This window comes from Melospiza georgiana, chromosome Z (genome assembly GCF_028018845.1).
Source record: "Melospiza georgiana isolate bMelGeo1 chromosome Z, bMelGeo1.pri, whole genome shotgun sequence".
NCBI lineage: Eukaryota > Metazoa > Chordata > Aves > Passeriformes > Passerellidae > Melospiza > Melospiza georgiana.
The window spans coordinates 27,907,124-27,929,962 of record NC_080465.1 but is presented as its reverse complement, the minus strand read 5'-3'; the positions used below and the strand labels follow the sequence as shown (position 1 = coordinate 27,929,962).

Below are 22,839 nucleotides of genomic sequence, written 5' to 3'. Positions count from 1 at the left end.
ATGAAAGACCATTTCCTGAAAAGTTCACTGTTGGAAGTCATAACAGAGTCATTTTCTGTAGCTGAAGACAAGTACATACATTAGTATAGTATTTAACTGCCAAGCTGAATGAAGCTTTAAAAAACAAGGAAAAAGTATAACATATAAACTTTATAAACCTACTTTCTAATTAGAAATTTCTAATAGTTATATTTAAAATAGATTTTTAGTCTTTAGGTATCAGATGCTAAACTCAAGGCTCCTTTGTAGATAGTTAAAGACAGTCTTCTTTGCCAGTGATTAATATTCTATTCTGATTGGTGTGTTAGGAATTTTCAGTCTTTGATCTTGAGTGTCTGTCTAATTCAACATCCACGGAGCTTCTACAGCTTGTCTTCTCACCATCTTCAACCAAAAATAATGAGTTTACTAATCCTAGTTCAAATTAGCCATGATTTCTGACCAAATCATGGAAGTGCAGGGACAGATTTCAAACAATTATGTAGTCTATTCTCCTGCTCTGAAATAAAGGCAGTATACACAGACCATCCTAAGCGGGTTTTTGTTAACATGTTCTTAGAAGGCTCCAATAAAAAAATTTTCATAAGAGAGACACACTGTCTCAATCAATAGTGTTAAGAGTTAAAAATTGCTTCCTAATGCACAACTGAAATCCTGTTTATTTCAAACAATGTACATTTCATTTCTTTCTTTCACCAAGTGGAAGTGAAGAATAAATTGATACCCATCTTCTAGATTATCAACTTTTAAATATTTTTGGAAGACTGTTGCCATTTCATTCGTTTAAGTTCTTCCCTTCTGCTTGTATTTGTCCAGTAGAACCTAAAAGGCTCTGTTATACTTGGACACTCCAGTGCTCACCCAAGACCTCATGTAATCCAAAAGCATATCACCATCTGTGTAACTATAGTCTTCCACTGATCTGTTTGACTTTATATTTACTGATGAATTGTGTAAGCAGAGTCAATGAAGTTACACAGTTGTGTAAATATTCAGGTGCGTAATTTGACCATAGTTGTAAATGCAAAAGCAAGCTTAATCACTAGTTGTTATACATCTGCTGCCAACACAGCTACCAATTTACATGCTGAGGTTTTTGTTTGCTTTAAATATTAAATATTAAAAAATTTATTTAAATATTGGTCTTGGGATATGATGCTTATCTGGATAAGTGTTTTCCATTTTCAAAATCACATTTGTTGTCTTTTGTATTTATATAGCTGTTACTTTTAATAAAATGTTATGTGGTGTAAACTTTCAAAATAATTTTTCTAAGGGCCATAACCCTTTGTAGTTTGAAACTCAAGAAGGATTAATTTCTTTTGAAAATGAAATTTATGCTTTCTATTGACTTGCACATTTATTCGACATAATAATAAGCATTTTTCTTACCTTTTGGATAGTATTATTCCTAATGCTAATACAAAAGAGTGAAAAGTTAATTTCTCATTTGAAAAATGTGTCTCCAATAAACACTTCAGGCCAGGCACGTGATACCACTTCATGATTCTGGCCATTTCTTCTTCTCTGATATCTCTGGCTCCTTGTGATTGCATTTAAGGACTTCTTACTGATTTCAGTCAGATATAAATATTTTCTACTATTTTTGTGGCATGGACGTGAATAAATTATCTTTTTGCATATTTACTGGGTTTTTTTCCCTTTTCTTCATCCTTCTGAAAATATGTTCTCATGCTTTCCAAAACTGGCATGTAAGAGAGAAAATCTCAGTCCTGGCCCTTGGTCTGGGTTGTGAGTCTGTACTGAGGCTTGGGCTGGTTCTAACTTGTGTTTTTATACAGAATATTAAACATAAATTATAACTATTTGTTTCTTCTTGCCAATCATTTCAGGAAGGAAAAAAATCAACCAACTCACTCTTCCCAAGCATAAGCTCATTCTTCCATTACTTTTTGGTTCCCTCATGATCATATGATCATTTGTGCTTTCTCCTGACAACTGGAAAAATCTGGCCCAAACTTACCTGCTGATCCTATCAATTTTTGATCCATCAAATGAATATCTTTTTAGACTGAGTGAAACACTCAGCAAACTGATGATCAGCCTGATGTTTCTTCTTATTATGGGTACTTGGTAATATGTTATAGTAAGTAGCATGTCATAAGCTACCTGTAAACAAAGAGGTCAAGTAAGAAAGAAATTGGATAAGTGTCTTTTCAACAGGCAGCAGCTCTGAAAGGCAGCATGAGCAAACCTTAACATTGAAGAAGGAATTTGTGGCACAGCCATGCTCATACAGGTTGAGACTTTCAACAGATCTGTGCCTCTTTTCTCACAGAATTAGAAAGAAACCTGCAGGGATAAAAGCATCTATGAAAAAGATGTTGGCACACGTTTTGCTGGTGATCACGAACACCAGCACTCTCATCCATTCTGTTAGGAAAGCAAAGAAGAGCATTCTGTTCTGCAGAATAAAGCTGGTGTTGACATTTGTTTCATCTCCTGGGCCTTATGGCTGAACTGCATCTTGTGGTTATTTATTAAGTCAAGCCAATGCCGATATCTAGCTCTAAATTAGTCTCTGACTTCTCTCCACTTGTGTCAGGTCCATTCTGTCCTGAAGCAATACCTCTGACTGCTCTGTAGGTGTTTGAAGAGTTTTATTCTGTCTGATAGGAAATGTGGTTTCCGATGATCTTTCACAGTCTCTGTGTAAGTTTTCATAACCACCTGGCACATCAGAGCATTTAATTACCAAGGACATCCCAGTGCATTTTACTTTTACTAGGGCAATGTACTCATCTTCCCACCAAACAGAAAGCAGCATCTTCTACCTCCTTCAGAAATTTTCCAGTATCTAAAATGTGCCAGATAGCATCTTGAATATTTTGAGACAGCTTGCCTTTAGCATTATGGTAGACTTTAGCTACCAGGTTAGATGCAGCTTTTGTAGGTCAGTGTAACAAATTTTCAATCTTTGTACTTTCAATGTCTGGTAAATACAATAAGCGTTGCTTTAAAATATTGTTCTAAAGTCCTGATAGCAGAGAACAGGGTTACATTCTAAATAGTTACACTCCTTTACAGACATTTTCAAGAATATATATACAGCCTTTGCAGAGGAATGTGTATATGTTTTCTGTATGGAATTCTTCACTGTCATCATCCAGATGCAGTACTTCTTTCTGGTCAGTCCTAGGATTTACACAGGCACAAAATCAGAAGAGGAAGGAAGTATGGTTGCCTAATTTAGAATAACTGTGATTATGAGAAAGATTTCAATTTAGTGTGGATTCTGTAGCCTGTGCTCAAACCCCATTTTTGAAAGTCAATAGTCAGGGCTATTTATTAAGAGAAATGAAGCAGTTTTTATGTTTTATGTATGCAGAGAATGATGAAAAGTCATATATGGAATGTCAGCAGGTCTTCTTTCCAGGAGACTGATCCAGAAGAGAAATAGCTGGATTTTGCTTTCCTACAGTGGGTCTGCAGCATTTACACAGCCTAAAAGAACTGGAATTGCCATAGAATAAGAAAACAATTATTGGTACTGTTCTTTCAATGTTGAGGGAAGATCTTACTGGAAAGATATTTAGGAATGATAACATGGAAGAGGACTGTGTCAGAAACACAATGTAAAATTCAATCTGTTTTTTTCTCACTTTTATTTCAAACGGTTACATTGTATGAAAATTTTGTGTAGAGTGGATTTCATGTGCACAGGCATGAAATAATGTCTGTCACAATAATGTCTAAAAAATACCCTGATTTAGTACTCTGGACAAAACTTTAATAAGAAACTCTGACGCAGATATAAAAAAGGAAGAACCCCTCCCTCAAATGAGACACAGATATGGAAAAAAAATTGATCATGAAGTTCTTGAAATCATCCTGCATGAGTGGTGTGGTTGGAAGGATCTTGCCTTGCTGTGGCCCATATTTCCCCTATTCTGCAGGAATGAAAGGAAAGACATTTGGTTTTGAAGACTGGCCATTCAAAATCTACATTTAGAATTGGAGAGGTTGTTTTAGTGACAGCATTAGGCTCCCAAGACAGGCAACTGTTCTCAGACTACTGTTAGTTGGGATGTTTTCTGAATGGAAGAAAAACATCTAGATGTTCTTCAGTACTATGCCTGTGAAGGCACTTCTTACAAATGAAGAAAAAATGCTTGTACAGTTTCTCTTTAGTTTCAGTCTGTGCTCTTTAGAGCCTAAAAGTCCTCCACACTGTTGTAGATATGTGGCATACCAGATACTGTATTGCATTTTAAATCAGGCAGTAAGTAGTATTTTTTTTCCAGACAATGTTGTCTGTAAACCTCAAACCTGTGTGCAAAATACTTCCTCTTTTAATATTTGAACTACATTTCTTCCAACCCAAATGGAAAAATGAAAATCAAAACAGTTGCTGCAGCAGTATATTGCATGCAAATGAAAGAGGTTATTCTTGCAAGAATAGTCATGTAAGCTGTTATGCCAAAGTTCAGGTGAAAAAAAAGAGAAAGCTCTAGTTGAATGTAGTGACTTCACTGTCTTCCCCTGCACTTCCCCTTTCCTTAAAATGTTGGTTTTGTTTATTTCTTTTCTCTTTGTTCATAAGGTGTCTGCACTGGAAAATGACATGCAACCTGGTGTGATGCTGGCTGTAAAAAGACTACACCAACCTACTGATGAATTTTATTTAGAAGAAAATTGACTTGTTAGACTGTCTAAGTTAATTTATATACTTATGGTGAAGAAAAAGACTAAACTAGTCACAGGTGTTTAAAGTTATTATGCCACACAATGCTTTCAACTATCAGAACCTGTAATGCATGACTTATTTCTTTACTTACTTATCCAAACTTAATTAGTATGTTTCCATTTTAGGCCCAAAAAGGAGACCACAGGAGAAGTGAGTGAGTCTGGAGCCTCTGTTGTCAAATATGGTCTTAAAGCAGAAAAAATCTTCATGCAGGTTCACTATTTGAAGGTGAGTTTTGTCAGCTGATTTTTACTGAGATTGCTTTATGAATATAATAAAGACTTCAGTAATCTAGATATCAGAAAATTCATAGCATCTGCCTTAATTTTTTGCAGGGTTATTTTCTTTTACGATCTCTGGCAAGGAAAATAGGAGAGGTCTCATACCTTGCATCTTTACGGAAATTTGTCATTAAGTTCCATGGGCAGCTTGTCCTTTCTCAGGTATTGTGCTTCTTCCTCACCTTTTGGAAAAACAAACAACCCAAATATTTGGATTGGCTGCCTAAATCTGGTTCTGATGTAAGGGGAGAGGCAATTGTAATTGGCAATATAGGTAAAATTCCCGCCTGGTAGAAGGCAGAACATTTTTTTAACAGTGACACTTGAATCACACCCTGCTAGTATCCAATAATATAAACTATGAGGGTTATTTTTTTAACATTATATTTCAAAAGGCTAATGTTAATAGGTACTGATGTTCTCAAAGAAAAGATCATTTACCATACTGGAATTACTGCCTGTGATCTTTTAGCTTGTGGTTTTTGGTTGTGCTCAGTCAAGTCTTTTCCCTGATTCCTCTCTGTTTCTGAAAGAGAAGAAATTATACTTCTGAATATATTTATTTAATTTATTTTCTTTCTCTGTGCATGCTGTTTCATTCAATGCTTCTAATTTCATTATATTTCTCATAAGGACAAAGCCGAGTAGGGTTATAAGTAGACCTGCTAGATCTTTCTGTAAAAGTCATGTAACTACTGGCTGTAGATTTGTTTTGATTTAGAAAATTACGTAGCTCTCTGAGCCCAAAGTTCTAGGAATCCTGTCACTAATGATGAATCCGGCTTACACAAACAGCAGTGCAGCTTCATTAATGCTGTGAAAACAACCATTCATGGGGGTGTCTGTGAAGCAGGTCACTGAACTCATTGTGGCAAAAAACACGCCTGGAAGAAAACCCACAACACAACAAATATTTAGCATTGCTAGAAGAGCAGTGTGATTGCAGTGAGAGGCAAGGGAAGAGAAGAGAGAAGGGCTATGAGAGATTTTCTGAAACCACCTTCTTTGCTGAAGGTTGAAAGGTCTTATGCTTGAAATTTTTGAGGATATTCAGGACAGTGATAAATGTTTCCTTGAAACATTGAGTAAGGGCCTCTGATTTTGTGTAACTGAAGTCTAACACTTGCTGTTTCTTCCAGCCACAGTGTTTTTTGCTTGCATGCATTCTGTTTTGAATCTTACTCTTATGCAGTGAGATGTATGCCCAGGTATTTTACAAATAGCTTATGGACTTGTGATTTCTTTTGTATGTGAAGTCACCCAGAACTTAGGAGCAGTAGCTCTTAACTCAGCATTTCTGCCCTGTGGAGGCATCTTTGGGGTTTTAAGGGAGTTAACACTGCTGCAGCTGTTTCCTGTGCCATGTTATTGAGACTGTAAGCAGCTAAATTTGGCATAGTGTGAAAAATGCCAATGACTATATAAGCCTTGTGTATATTAGGGTGTCCAAAATCATAAAAATTATCCCTCACTATTACACAGCTGGAAGAATTTTGAAAATTACAGAAGTCATAAGACTGCTAACAACAAGAAGAAGCCCAGTGTTTTAAGCTGGTGGTAAGAAAGGTGCTCAGATTTTGGTGAGAAAGTGTTAGCTTGTTGCTCCTGGTTGATGTGGGGTGAATTAAGTCAGTAGACTGAATTCTGCAAAATGTTCAGCTACCACATACACTAGAGACTTTTCCCTTTGTCTAGCTATGAAGTGTCAATTCGTAGCTTACCTACTCTGGTCTCCTAAGATTAAACACTACACCCAGAAACATCCACTTTGGCTATTGGATAAAAAAAATGCTCCGTGTTTTGTTACTGAATTATTGGAGCAAAAGTTAAACTTTTGCTTCTTCAGCTACTTTTTTATTTGGATACTTGCAATATGTCCATAACTATGTGCTTAATATGTAAAGAAAAAGAAGGGTACTTTTCTTCATTTAGAAATACAATATGGTGGAGAAAGAGTGTGGTACATTAGAACTTCTATTCGCTTTTGTGCTTTTACCTTGTCTATCAGCCTAAATCCGGCTCCTAGTGAAATTATTGGGAAAAGCACCTTAATGTAATACTGGTTTTTGGTCACTGAAAAATGCAAATGTGATAGGCCTATATCCAGTTAAAATGCATTTTCTGTCTTTGTAAGAAATGTTTAGCATTGTGGTTTTTGTTGGGGTCTGGTGTAGGTAGATAAGGAATCACAGGAGGAGTTATAAATGCAGAAGCAATGAAGTCAAGTTAGTACAAAGTTTCTTATTCAAGATCCTTCTTGAACAAACATGCTGTCAGTGATTAAATGAATAAAACATTAAAAATAAATAGAGGTGCAGATGGCAAGTTTAAATATTATAATGCTATACTTTCACCTTGTCCAGAATAACTGTAAAAGTACCCAGGTTTAGGAATTCTGGGAATGAGGGAAAGTAAAACAGTGAAAAATTGCCCACGTTTATGAATACTAGTCTTGTTTTAAGCAGTGTTTGTAGTAATTTTCCCAGATGGTAGCTGCAGGTGCAAGGAAATTACTTCAGATGTTGAACATTAATCAGTTTGCCTTTTCCTTCATTTTGCTTGCATACTTAGTAGATTTTTAATAGTAGCTTTATTTTAGTTGAGTTAGCAACAGATGAGTAATGCAAATCTGGAATCTTTGAGAAGGATTAAAAAATATTCCATTTTTATTTTTATTAGAGAATTCACTTACTAATTGCTTTGAGTAAACTTTTAAAATAATGACTGGAGTGTTTTGACTATAAATAGAAAGAAAGAAGTGCAAGTTGCTGGTACGCCTAACAAAGTTAAAGCTGTTGTTCTATTTCATCTTGAAATAAAAACACCTTGGAAACTAAATTGCTTGTGGAGTTTGATTTTCGTGTGGTTCTGTCTGTTATAATGGGCAATAAACTGACTTTTTACTAAACCTAGACAGAGGTTGCATTACCTGAGGCTTACACTGTTAAGCTGTCTGGCTGATGATTGTGGCCTGATAATAAAACATATAGTGGGGAGAGTCTTGCTTGCTCTAGACAGGAAGTTGTCTCTTTGGAGGTACAGTATGGGATTGTCAACAAATGCCAGAAGAATGTCTAGGGAAGGAATTCCAAATAAACAGGAATCTAGAAGGGTGCTCACTGTTTATTTTTCCCACCCAGAAGGGACAAATTAAAATTTGCCACTTAGTTATGTAATTTACAAACTGCATATTTTTTAGGAATAGTTTGAGTGGATAATTCCTTCAAGGAACTATTCCTTCAAGGATGTACATGTAGTCAAAGCTTTTTTGTTGCCAAGTGAATGTCCATTTGGACTATCACTTTCAGTCATGACATCTCCACTGTTTTTATTCACCCCATTATATTCTAGTCAGAGAATTTAAACAAAAGTATCTGTTGGTTGTAGAGTACTTGAAATGTTTGGATTTGAGGTTTTAATATGAAGACATAATTGTCTTTTAATATTGAGTGTTCTTTTTTTGATATCAATATGTGTAATCAGGGAGAGGTACTTGCCTGGTGCTCCAAACCAGTTCAAGGGTAGAAACTTGCTGGCCATTGCTCAAGACAAAAGTTGGAGTAGTAATAAAACATCTTTTGGTATGAAACAAAAGGTCTTCTAACACCACATATATCTAGTCAATGCTTTAACTAGTCTTCATTTCCAGTTACTTCTTTCAACCTACTTTTCAGTTTTTGGGTCCTGGCTCTTCTTTCTTTTAACTCAGACACAGTTCATCCATTAACAGAGCAAAGAAAATTTCTCCTTGATGTCAAATTCATGTCTGTACCCAGATCTGATCTGCACAGAAGAAGCCCAGAGTTAAACTGAGGGGCTAGCAGATCCTTAGTAAATGTGTTGAATTAATTTTTTAAACGTTTTTTTCAGCTTGGCCAAATGTCAATAGAATTCCACAAACTGCAGAATAACAGTTTCTTTATATAGAGAAAAATTGTTTAAATTGTTTTCTTGCCTCAGGGTCTCTAGCCAGGTAAGAACAGGAATATATAAGAAAGTGATAATATTTAATCAGGTTGTTAACACTGCAGCACAGTGGTAGCATGTAGTTTATAACTCCTATATTCTTTATACCTTCACTGATTTACTTGCAACAAAAACAAAAATACTCCAAACTATGATTTGCTTTGTAGTCTGATCCAAAATTTATTTATGATTGCTGTAGTCATCCACAAGTGTTTCCTTCAAAATGTAAAATAACTAAAGCATCTTAAAGAAGTGGCATCAAATCTTAAAAACCCCCACATTAGCCTCTGACTTTTCTCCTGGACACTTCTGAACCATTTCATCTGTCGAGGAAGAAAACGTAGCCTGAGAGTAAAACTCACTCCAGATGGTTAAAATGACAAAATTATAAACAGCTGAAAAGTCAGACCTATAATGAGATGCATCATGCAGACTTGATAATAGGCAAATGTTAAAACCCATGCTAATATGAGGTAAGTGGTAATTTGCTATCCTACTCCATTTTGGAGCGTTGAAATTTGAACAGTTAAAATAAGATATGATTGATTAATCCTAATTTTAATAAGGCCTGTAGAATGCCAATGCCTTTTTCTTGATGTTTGGAAAACAAAGGAGATGCTTAATTTCATAGTATAGTATACAGATTATAAAACTATCTCCTATGTGATTGATGATGAAAAGTTGATGGAATGTAACCACGGAATCTAGCTGCATTCATGTATACACAATGCAAATAGTGTGAAGGATAATCACTTCACTTTTACGATTCACACACTTTTGAAATAGCTCTAACTATGATCTTTCTTATACCATATCCTTTATTTACATGTAAGCTTACTTTGTGTCTCCAGCAAAACTTCCACAAGTGGAAGGAGACAGTATTTCTCAGTTTATATACAGAATAATGTATGGTTTACATACAGCAAAACTACAAGTAGTTGTATGAAATAAAAGGATTTCACACAGCATCAGCATCATGTCTGCCATACACTGTCACAGTTAATGATGGCATTCTGGCCACAGCAGCACGGAGCCCAGCACTATGTAGTTTACTTTTGTTATAAGCCAGTTTTGCAGTCACTGCAATGCAGCCTGAGTCTCATTTATAATCTAAAGAAGGAAGGCTTAACTGTGTTACCGGTAGTTTCAATTTGCAGTCTTTGTTTCCCTAACAATGCCATACTCAGACAGAGAAACAGTATCGCTTGTTGACTCTTATGGCATGGTCCATAAAGAAAAGATTTCTGCCTTTTAGGAAACATTGTTCAAGACCCTAGGGAGCAACAATTTGCAGTTTTTGTACAGTACAGTCAGTCTGTACTTGTATACTGAAGTGAGGAACATTATTAGCCTATGAAACTTGTCTCCACAAAGATTAGTATTAATAAAGCAGATGCATTGGTTTTATGAAACAGCACATAAATTAATAATTCCTATTAATAAATCCTATTATTATGTGATTGTTCAAAGGAGAGCATTCTGTCAAAGTGATTCTCATTAAAATCAAGTTATGTAGATACATAGGGTGCCAGAGAACCTTTTATGATGTCAGGTGTAACTTCTTAAGAGAGCTTATCATACTGGCATAAGTGAGGATGATAGTACTGTTCTTCCATTGGCATTGCATTGTCTTTGTAAAACCATGAAAGAAACTCTTGCTATCTTTTATTTGAAGAATTTACTCCTTAGTTAATGTGGTTGTCAGCAATATTGCAAATTTTGTCAGGAATGAGGAGTAGATGTGGTCTAATCAGGCATGTGCACTAAGGAAGAAAAAGCTTTTTGTAGTTATGTAATTAAAGACAATGTGATAACATAAGCACAGTGAAGAGAGTGTAAACACCCTTAAATTTGGCGTTTCTTAAGTTTTGTATGTAAAGCTGCAGCCTTTAACAGTTTTAAGTATAGTTTGTATGTGTGTTAAAAAGTAGGAACATAGAATTGTGTTAAAATAGTCAGCAGGCTTTTCAAGCCCATTTTCTTTCAGTGTTGACACTCCTTGCTTGAGAGGGTTGGAAAACTGACAATATAATATATATTATATAACTAACAATATGCATTATGTTGTCATTATATCACCATAGTGGATATATAAACTTTTTCTTATCATTCTGTTATCTGTGGTCTTAAATCTTTCACTAGCAGTGAAGACACAGGGTTATGGCTTCATAAACATACTAACTGGACTCCTCTGTTATTTTTTTAGGATTTTCTTAGCATGCTGTTGGAAGACATTCCTAAACAAAAACAGTAAGTAAGACCTGGGCTAGAAAAGCCGAAGAAATATGTAGAAATAAGATTTTAATATGTGCTAGCCAGAAATAGTGCTAGCCTGAAGATTCCTATTACATATATACACAAAAAATTATGAGACTTGTTGTGGTTATCCTATACCATGCTCTCCCCAGACTTGCATATCATGTCAGAGGTGATGTCGTGGGTTCACTATGCAATCTGAAGTGCCAGGCATAGCTGCCTGCTCAAACTAACCTGTGATTCTCCTGCCAGCTGCTTTTGGCACGTGGTGCCCTAGAGCAAGGATGCCAGAACTTTGCTGAGAGTCTGGGATGTCAGAGAAGATGGATTTTTTCACCTAGTCTGGTACCATCTCCTCTCAGTCATAGATTGTGCTGCATGAGGAAAGATGGAAAATGTGAATGTAAATTGAGCATTAATTGCCTGACATGTCCTTCAAAACACTCCTATGGGTGACTGTGACTGATTGAAGATGATAGTAGTTAGCAGCACTTTGAGGCTTATATTTTGGGTTGTTCTGTGCTATTCTAGACTGTGCTACAAATAGAGAGTCTTTTGTAGAGGACTTTTACATGTTACAGTTTTTAAAAATATTCACTTGAAAAATACAGTGTTGAAGGCCAGGATTGGAAAAGTGTTCATAACTCTGTGTGAGTGCTTTGGAGTGAAAAAAAAGATTATATTCACATAGGTCAAATGTATTGAGTTTTTTAGTGAAATACTTCTCTTCCTGATGGTTGAGGAACAGAGAAGCTAGTTACCATTGAGAAAATATGTTTTGTGGCATCTCAGGTTTAGTTTGGGTGCTTTTAGATTCTCCAGTGATGTAGTAGATAATACTCTCTCTATATGATTCAATATCGTTGCTAGCCCAAATATAATGAGGTATATTATATGGAATAAATGTGAAAATGATTTTTATAGATGGTATGATTATACATTGGCATGTTAAAAAAACTTATGTTTTCCTTCCTTTTATTTTTTACTTGTGTTTCACTGAACTCTAAACCCAGTAAAAAATGTTGTTGCATAAGCATCCATTTTTCTGCTTAAAAACCGTACTCAAACTTTTAATGAGACTAATGGAAAAGAACTGTGGCTCCATTTGTGATGTATCACATTCCAGAATGCACGAAAGAAATTTCAAATATATGGTAATTCATTTTACAGTCATATATATAGCATATCTGAACTATTTATCGACAAAATTACTTGACAGATATCAGCAGCAATGCAAAGAATCTTGATATACAGAAGGCTTTTACTTCTTATCTGCTGGGAGGATTTTTTTTTTCATTCTTGAATACATTCTGTAGCTAGTACAGAAATACTCACCTGAGGTAAAAAAAAAGGGAGGAAAGATAAAAATAAAGTATTTTTAGAGACCATCTGCTGATGACTGCTTTTTTGCACCAAGTTTGATGTAGGAATGAAGTGCATTTCAATATTACAGCAAAAATATTGTGTAGCACATAAAACCTCTCAGGCTTGTGCATACAACTGAATTTACTTTTTAAAAGTAAAAAGTAAATTTTAGTTTTAAATTTTAAAGTAAAATTTAAACTGTTTAAACTACATACTTCAAACTTGAGAAATATTTGCACTCTAATACACTGTAATTTGTGATGGAGGCTAGTCTCAATCATAAAACAAAACAGAAGTAAAGAGACATTTGCAGTAGGTAAAGAAACCAAATCTTGCCCTCAGCTGTGGCAACAGTTCTGTGTAGAACTTGGCTTATGGGAGACTTTTGTAATGAGAACAGGATGAACACTGGCAGAAAACTATCATGAAACAGTGTGGAAATTTTCTGTAGTTATTACACTGTAGTAGTGTAACTTTAGCTTTCTACTATTAGATACAGACACTCGATCTAAAAGATTCTCACCTCCAAGTACTTAATTCCTTTAATTTTTATTCAAAGGAGATTTTTTTTTTTTACTACATTCACAGTGATGGGTAGCTCCAGGATCCAGATGTGACTTTTTATTGATTTTTCCTGCCTTCTGTACTTGGAGGAGGAGAGTTCTATGCCTACTTTATAGGGCTACTTCACTTCCTGCTCTGACTCAATTATAATGGCATGTTAGCTGCAGGAATCCATACTGTGAGGCAGGGTTCTTCTGTTTCTGGACTGCAGCAGAATACTGACGTCAGATAAGCCGAGCAGTACCTTCTGGTCCTTTATAATTTCTTCACTTGCCTTTAGGACTGATTATTTATCTTAGTGAAGGACTAATGGAAAGAACAACAAACAAATATTGATCATTATCTTTCTCTAAAGGCTATTTACAAAACCTTTTAAAATACTGCATCCACCAGCTAGACTCTCACGTTATCCCTGCCTTTCTGTGGAAAATCTACAGTCCTTCCTACCAAGAAGTGTTATTTACTTTTTATTTTATGCCACCAAGGCATTTTATGTACTCATATAATTTGAAACCACTACATTGAAACAAACAAATGAAACACCAAGAAACTCCCTCTTATGTGTCTGTATATCAGAATGCACTAGATTTGATAAAACTCTAGTGGCTCTATTCTCCCTAAGGCTTGCACCCACAGTCTTTGCTGCAAGTTGATCCCTTCCACATCTGCCCAACATGTGAGCTGTGCAAAGAATCAGTGTTTACCCTCGTAACTGAGGGTTTCACCAGTCTTAGATAAATCAGAGTTGCTGCTTATGCAGCTACTTTATAACTGCAAAATATTTTTGAGCAGATGGGTTCTGATCATAGGGGTTTTCAGCTGGCATTTTTTATTTCATTTCATTCAATAAAGCAAGCAAATCTACTAATAAGCTGTGGTTTTAATAACACATGATAGACAAAGGAAGGCTTGTGTTATAGCTCTGCTATTTCCACTGTTAATAACCCCGGTTTCCTAACCACATTGCTTGGATGTCTTCACAAATAGTCAATTAAGTACTAAAATAGTGCTGCAATTTCAAATTACTCAGCTATATAGTTGTATCTCTTTATTTCACATTTGCTTTCTTTGATTCACATGTACATTGTTGTGAATGTGGTGATTTTGACTGAGACAAATGGCTCGTAGGCACCTAACTACTGAAGAAAATAATTGTGAAAAATTATTCTCAGTGGTTTTGATTCCTCTTTTTTTTTTTTTCTTCTTCTTTAATAAGCCAAAATATATATGCTGGATAAAATCCAAAGAAAAGTTATTTGTATGAAGGTATGTCTAGTTGACAGAATCCCTAACTACTGTGTTTGAATTTGCTCTAATAATGCCTCCATATTTAGCTGGAATTTCTCACTTTGAAAATTACTGACGTGTATAAATGTATGATGAAGCAAATGTACTTGTTTGCGTATTTTCAGTTGGATATGGTAGACTTTTATATCTTCCTTTACCTAAAAAAGAAGTTGCACAGTTTGATGTTTTTTCTCCTTGATTTAGGCATTAAGTGGGTTTATGTTAAAATTTGTAGAGTACCTTAGAGCCTTCTGCAGTGAAAACTTCATGTATAGCCATCTTTTATAATGTCAAATTTCAAATTATCATTAATGTTAGTATTTTACAGAGTTTCTTTTAAAATGTTGAATCTGAACTCTGTGTGTGATGTTAGGAGATCATTCCTGGGCTGATTTGGCTTATCATCTAAACAAAAAGACAAGGGATGAGATAATGGATGTAACCATGTTCTCATTTTACAGTAAGGAGCTCTTGTACAAAGCATTGAAGAAACTTGGTCTTGTAAGAGTTAGTGCTAGTCAACTCCACGCAGATCCCACTGTCCAATACCTTATCCAGAAGGCCATTCAGGAATTCACACAAACACCAGATTTAAGTCCTTACAGATGCTTAACTGCAATGTAAGCAGGTGGTAAATGCCCTTACTGAACTGCAGCCTCTACAAATATCAGGGTCTCTGTTCTTTCTCTAGGACACTTGTTTTGAGATGGCAGTCTGTTTGTGATAATTTTTGGGGGGTTGTTTCTAAGTCAAACAATTTACCAGAAGCATTTCCAACATCATAGTTCTTCAGCACTGACAATTAAGAGATTCAGAGTAGATCTTTGCAATAGTCTGCTCATTACTATTGTATTTTTTTAAAAGTGAATGCCTCTTAAACAAGTTGGTTTTTTTGATAGGTGCCAAAAAGAATATCCTAATTTGGAATTTAAAAAAGTACATGTGTGCAAGGACAAACAAAGAAGATTGCATATTGTCATATGACAGGTGTTTTTCTGAAACTTTGGGTGCTGCAGGCAGAGAAAAAGCAGTGTTATTGGTTTTGCTCTTGAGAAAAATGCCAAAGTTTTAGGAGAGACTGAGAAACTTTCTAGTAGTTAATGCCTGGATTAGTGTGGTGTCAGAACAGTGTGGTTCCCCTGAGTGTCATAAGCTCATTTCAAAGTCAGTTTTTGAAATGAAATAGAGGGTATATTAAACAGCTGTAGATAGCAAATATAACATTGGTTATTTTGTGGAGATTTTTTTTCTCACACTATAGGTTCAGTTTCTGGGGATGGGGGAAAAAGGGATTAGCTGACATGGTGAAGCTGTGTTTCTTATGCCTTGGTACAACAAATTAAATGTGCAACTAAGGGATTTTTTCCCAGCTACTAGCTCTGCTTCAGTATTAGAACACTAAGCTGTATTGGGTTTAATTCATACAACAACAAATAACAAAAAACTTTATTCTGCTTATGTTTCTTGAGAGAGAATAAATGGTACAGTCCAAGTGATCTACCTTTGCCTGTATAACACTTTGGTATCCATTTTTAAGCTAGTTCTGTATGCACCCTTTTTAGCAGCCAGACAGAAATAAGAAATCAAGACTATCTTCTGGGGAAGTAAACTGACTGACTGGAAATATTTCTCTTTATCACTGTTCCCAGTCAAGAGACTCAGCTAATCTGACGTAAGACTAGACACCAATTTTTAGAGCACAGTGGTAAGATGAAGATAATTATAGTCTGAGGGATTAACAATTAAATGTTCTAAATTTAATAAGCTTGCACAAATAACACTGAACAAGTCTAGATGTTTAGTCTTTTATTTTAATACATTACGCATGCATTACATATGTTCAGTTTCCTGTAGAAAATTGACTTATAAAGTGATCTAACGCACACAATGGTGTTTTCCTGAAAATTCAGAATCCTGGCTATGTAGAAATGCTTCTTCTTGAATGCTGATTATTTAAATCATCTGATCAGTTACAATTGTTTACTGGGTTGTTTGCCTTCCTGATTCAGAGCTTGGAAATGGCTGTTCTTTTCATGAATGCTTCGTTGGTTGACTCTACATTACATATGTGAAAGCAACTGCAAGCATTAGAATGAATCTTGCTAGGGCATTACCATGCACAGGACCATACCCAAATGCTCTGTTTCTCATATTTATATTCATTGAGGGCTTACTCAACTTCATTTTTTCAGTACTTGCATGTGTGAATATTTTTTCAATATTTTAATTTTTTTTTTTTTTATTTGGCTTCGCTGCAAGTTGGGAAGTTTTCTACCAGAGCTGAAGTAAATACCACAATAGCTGCCTACAAAAGTAAAAGTGCAAACATAGTTTCTGAATTTACAAATACTTATGTGTGTGGTTATTTCAGTATCACACAGCTTCATAATGACAAACTATTTCCTTTTGTAGGGAAACAAAGTTCCAGACTATTCTATGACTTCACTGTGAATCAGGATATAAAGGAAGTGGAGAAAGGACTAAACTAAAGTATATTAAACGTTTAGTAACTTTGAGAATTAATATCCATCAGTGCTTTTTATAACCCCAAGTTTATCCATGTAACAAGAAGTAGAGCACCCCTTCATACTTTACATGTTTCAAGATGTAGTTTCCCACATAACACTTTCTCTGTCAATCCTTATCAGCACTAAATTTATGATTTGACTTTTATGTACACAAAACCTGATCTACCTTTAATTTACTCATAGGACCTCTGATGGTTTTATTCATTAAAAAATAATCCAAGAATTTTGTACAGTTCAACCAATACATGAATTTAGAAGGTTTGCCTATCCTCTAAAGGGTTGTTTTTCTCTTGAAAAAAATTGCTATTTTTTGCATATCTTCTAATTTTATTTTTTTTAAAGGTCTGAGTTAACTGTAGAAAGTATCTTCCAGAACTGGCTGGATACTTCTGGAATACCAAAGGTAAATATAAAATACCAGGTCACAGTTCTTTCTAAAGTCTTATATATAATGATTTTCTCATTACATCATTTATTTTTTAAATCACTACCTGATCTTACAACAGGTATGATATTAAATAAACAGTTTTGATGATTACTATTTTCCACATCTTTGTATGGCTTTAGCTTTTACCAGTTGCAGGTTTTTTCTTCTATAGTGGTTTCAACAAACCTGCCAAAGGGCAAATCTTACAAAATTTATCCTGTAAATTAATATTGTAGTCATATGATAAGTATACTTTATAGTATAATGATGGAGCCTACTAAATGCAAGGTCCATTGTTCACGGTTGTTGGAATATGAATTACTTGAAAGCATTACTGACAGCAGTTAAATGTTAAATTATTTGTACTTTGATAACTTGTGTATTTTGTAACTTGCTTATAAATCTGCTGCATAGATAACATCTATTATTGGTGTTCCAGCATTGAGACTAAGCTTTGTTTTCTGCTTTTAATGCTAAGAGGTTTTTTAATGTTTTAAGTTCTGTGAACTGAAAATGCTTAGTTGCATCTGTGCTATGTGAAAGTGTCTGATTATTCATTTTGGACTAAAACTGGGGTAAGATAAAAAGTGGTATCTGTACATTAATCTTCATAAACCCCAATTTTTTACAAAGTAATTTTTAGCATACTCTCAGGACTCGGTTTCTAACTGATTTCCCCTAAGCAGGCACCCCTAGGATGCTTGTGTTCTGGTTTCCACGTGCAAAAGTGCAGATACTTAGGCAGCATGACTGAGTGAGCATGTTTGCAGGTAGAATGGACAAAACTGGAGAGCTCTGACAGTGCTCAGAGAACCTGATCTGGACCCAGACACTGTAGTTGAGCTCTTCCCTTGACAGCTTGAGAGATGTGCGTGTCCACTGATCCCTGTATGCTGTAGAAGGCTTTTGGGAAGGATGTACTCTGAGATCAACATGCTTTGAGACTATTTGAATATGCTGTAAAATCAAGGCAGAGTTTGTTTTTTGTTGTAAAGTTATTGAAAATAAAGATAACTTTAATTAGAAGAGAGGAAAGGAAAGGATAGTATCATCATGCATCTTGATGCTCAGTCATTTCCTACAAGAGGACCTTGATTTTAATTCTGTGTTCAACCAAGGTTTTATTTTTGGTGAAAAAATGGCACACATTGTCAAACAGCTGATTCAAGCATATGGAAGAGATTGATGTTGCATAGCTGTACCTGTAAGAGGCTGAACTGGCTCCTGAAATGTAAGAGTTTTCTTGCATTTTATCTACATGGATCTTTTTGAGGATGTGCTTTATTAATGTCTGGCAATCAACTTAAAATCACAAACTAGGAAGATAGGAGCAGATTAAAGAACTGGAAATGGTTTTGACTAATGTGCAAAGCAAACTGTTTTCCTGAGTAGCACAAGTTGCTCAGAATGAATAGTAAGTAGTTTCATTATACCCTGCAAGTATCTGTTGCTTGTGTAAACAAGGCATGTATCAAAAATATTTCCAAACCCAGCAGATTTGTAAGTTGTTTTAAATTTTCTTTAATGACTTCAGAGATATCCTTTGTAATTTGGTTGTTCTGTATAAAAGGTGTCAACACAAATTTTGCTAATTTTGTATTCTACTTCTGAGCAGCAGCCCGCTGATGCTGACCTCTTCTCTCTCTCTCTCTCTCTCCCCGCCCGCCCCCCCCAATAATATTGTTGATAATAAAATTGTAAATGTTTTGGGTTGAAAGGTACATTAAAGATCATCTAGTTCCAATTCCCATGCCATGGGCAAGGACATCCACTAGACCAGGTTGCTCAGAGCCCCATCCAACCTGGCCTTGAATACTTCCAGGGATGGAGCATACACAGCTTTTCTGGGAAACCTTTTCCAGTGCCTCACCACCTCACCACTCTCATAGTAAAAAACTTCCTCCTCATATCTGATCTAAAACTACAGTCTCAGTTTGAATCCATTCCCCCTTGTCCGTCACTACATACTCTGTAAAATGCATTTTTCCATTTTTCTTGTAGGCTCCTTTCACATACCGGAAGGCTGAAATTAGGTCACCCTTTCTCTTTTCCAGGCTGGACAAACCCAGCTCTCTCAGCCTTTCTTCACAGGAGAGGCGCACCGTCCCTCTAATAATCTTGGTGATCCTCCGCTGGACTCACTCCACAGGTCCATGTCTTTCCTGTGCTGGGAGCCCAGAGCTGGATGCAGGTTCCAGGTGGGCTCTCCCCAGAGCAGAGCAGAGCAGAGGGGCAGAATCCCCTCCCTCCCCTGCTGCCCACGCTGCTCTGGATGCAGCCCAGGACACGTTTGGCTCTCTGGGCTGGGAGTGCCCATGGCTGGGTCATGTCCAGCCTCTCACCCACCAGCACCCCCAAGCCCTTCTCACAGGGCTGCTCTGCATCTGCTCATCCCCAGCCTGTGCTGGTGCTGGGGATTGCCCCGACCCATGTGCAGCACCTGGAACTTGGTCTTGCAAAACCTCAGGAGATTCACATGGGCCCAGTTCTTGAGCTTATCCAGGTCCCTCTGGATGGCATCCTGTCCTTCAGGTGTGTCAACAGCACCACTCCGTTTGGCGTCATCCACAAATTTGCTGGTGTGCACTCGATCCTTGTGTCTGTGTCATTAATGAAGATATTAAATAACACAGGTCCTAATATTGACCCCTGAGGGACCCCACTTGTCACTGATCTCCATTCAGACTCTGAGCCATTGACCACTACCCTCTGGATGCAACTGGCCAATCACTTTCTTATCCATCTAATAGTCCACCCATTGATTTGCTCCCTCTCCAATTTAGACAGAAGGATGTTGTGTCAAAGGCTTTACAGAAGTACAGATAAATTACATCTGTAACCTTCACCTTGTCCACTGGTGGAACTAGAGAAGGCCACTGAGTTGGTCAGGCAGGACTTGCCCTTGGTGAGGTCCTGCTGGGTGTCTCAAATCATCTCCCTGTCCCCCATGATCTTCCCAGTCGCAGAGATGAAGCTGACAAGTCAGTAGTTCCTAGGATCCTCTTTTTTGCCCTTTATAAGATGATTTATACTTGTTGTCTTCATCATTTGCCAGGTTCTTATGGGAACCAACTTCCATTTTATTGGAAGAACTGGAGTTGTCATTCAGTGAATAGGAAACCTTATTTCCTTTTTGCTTTATTAAATCATTAGAGGAGCCTTTATTCCTGAAATCCAGACTGTAGAGGTTGCTTAGTAGCTCTCAATATGTTAGTAGCTACAGTGTAAGTATGACTATAATTACTCATTACAGAACTGTAAATATTGTAGATCTACCTGTGTGGTTTACAGGACCTTTAAAAGTATTTAGATTATTCCAGCAAACTAATAGCCTGGCTTATTTGATGAATCTATATGAAGGCACATAAGAACACAACTTACATGCAGATGAATTACATTATAAATTACATGCACATGAACTACAGATGAACGGCATTCTAAATAGCAGTCCAGGAATGGCACAGAATTTAGTCTCTCTTACATGGTTTAGGTGAGTGGACTAGGGTGTGTTCACAGGAAGGTTTTTGTCAGCTCCTTTGGGCACAGTCATGCGACAGGGGTACCCACTAAAACTGACCACCTTCTTTCAGTACTGAAGGAAATGAAAAACAGCTGTTGGATATCTGCTTCAAAGATGTCCCAAAGGCAGAGAAGCAGCATCCTACAACCTACACACAAGACTCAACACCTTTCTGCTTATAATCCTTGTTATACTGATTCTGGAGTCCTAGAGCACAACACTCTTAATACTGCAGCCCCTACTCTGAGAAATTACATGACTTTTAAAATTACAAATACTTAGACTTCACTGCATTTGCAGAGGAAACCTCCTTACTGGAAAGACTATACTTTGTGATGAAATTGGGAAATGTGCATCATGCTATTCTTAAGTCCCAACATGGTTGCTTTATATCTCTCTCATACAAAAATTTTTGTATTTTATACTTGCTGTGGTGTTTCTGTGGTTTTATTTCCATGCTTTGGTGGATTTTGGACGGGAAATTCATGTTATTCACTGAGTATAAAGAAAATTCACTTCAAATGGTTCATTTATAGCAGTAGCTATCAAGGTGGTGTCAATAATTCTCTTCTGTGTTTATATTTAAATCTATCCCCTGTATGCAACTGGTACTCTTTAAAATTCAGTAACCAAATGGTCACTTATAACCAGAGTTCTTAGCCCACCCCTTAGTTCACTATCTTCACAACAGTGTCTAGCTTAGGGACACTGTAAGGGTACAAAAAGGTATGCAAAAGGTATGCACAAGGGTAAATACTTTACACTCCCCAGACTGCTGAAGCAATTTCACCATCTTCCTTGCAGTACAGGAATCTTATATTCTTTACATTTTGTATTCTTTACAGTCATAAGTCATGCCATCTGTGTAACTGAAGATCCTCTACTCCCTTACTTGTGCCTTGTTACATTTGTCATTCCAAACTCTCTCTCCAACTCTGTCCAGGGAACTGAAGATTTATAGATATAGATTATATAGATATAGATATAGATATACACATATGCTCCTTTATACTTGCAGCTTAAAACTATTGAAACTTTAATATGTTTAAGTTTCTATTACTGTTTCACTCTTGGAAAAGTTATCTGGGCTAGTTTCCAGGCTCAGGTATATACCAGTTTCCAGGCTCAGGTATATACCAGCACTAATCAAGAATAAATTGATGTAAGGGGGTCATATGAATAAATAAAATCAGAATTTGGCTTGCTGCCATGAAAAAGTAATCCTGCATACTACCTAACATTTTCAATTTGTTATTTTCTAAAGCATTAAAGATTAATGTTATGAAAAAGAAAGTGTGGTTATAAGCTGGCCAATTCTTTCTTACGCAGAAGAGTGCCCCTGCACAATGGTTGGTTTCAGGCTTGCTGAGCAGGGTTTTGTCACACACAAAACAATAAAGAATATAAAACATTAAAAGAAAGCAGTTCTCAAATACAAGCTTTCATGAGGGCTTTTTCCTGGGGATGCATCGTGGTAGTGTTAAATAAGGTGAATCATATTGCGTGATTGAAAATACCTTTTACCAAATTATGCAACCTTCAGTATGTGCTTCTGTCTCAGCACTGACTCACTGGGGGATTATGGCAACTTTTCATCCCATGCAGATAGTAGTGAGTTAATACCACTAACTTTAGACAATGAGTTAAGCTGGCAAGGAGTAGAATCAGAAGAACCAAATAGCTTTACAACTGGAAAACACCTATGAAATCATTGAAGTCTACTTCATGCCTGCTTATGATGATTTGCTTTCCTAAGTACTTTTCTATTGTTTCTTTCAGCATGTGCAGTGTTTAATTAGAATTTAAGGCTAAAAGGCTATATGCGTCTTTAGGAAGATTTTCTCAGCTCTGCACAAACCTGTCTTTGTCTTATATTGCCCAGTTACTATTACCTGGTTTTTTTATTCTACCCTACGTAATTAACCTTTTAAAAATAA

General features: G+C 36.3%; 1 protein-coding gene across 6 annotated transcripts in view; it reads left to right on the top strand.

The window, feature by feature from the left end:
- The window catches only part of AOPEP (aminopeptidase O (putative)), a 177,549-nt gene that overhangs the window by 63,440 nt on the left and 91,270 nt on the right, over positions 1-22,839 (top strand). For 5 of the 6 annotated variants that reach the window (XM_058044022.1, XM_058044019.1, XM_058044020.1 and 2 more), the window contains exons 8-11: positions 4,834-4,936; positions 5,044-5,151; positions 11,162-11,205; positions 17,298-17,358. In XM_058044022.1, coding sequence (XP_057900005.1) covers positions 4,834-4,936; positions 5,044-5,151; positions 11,162-11,205; positions 17,298-17,358 — 316 coding nt within the window. The remainder of the gene's footprint in view (positions 1-4,833; positions 4,937-5,043; positions 5,152-11,161; positions 11,206-17,297; positions 17,359-22,839) is intronic. The other variant, XM_058044023.1, reaches the window with a different exon arrangement.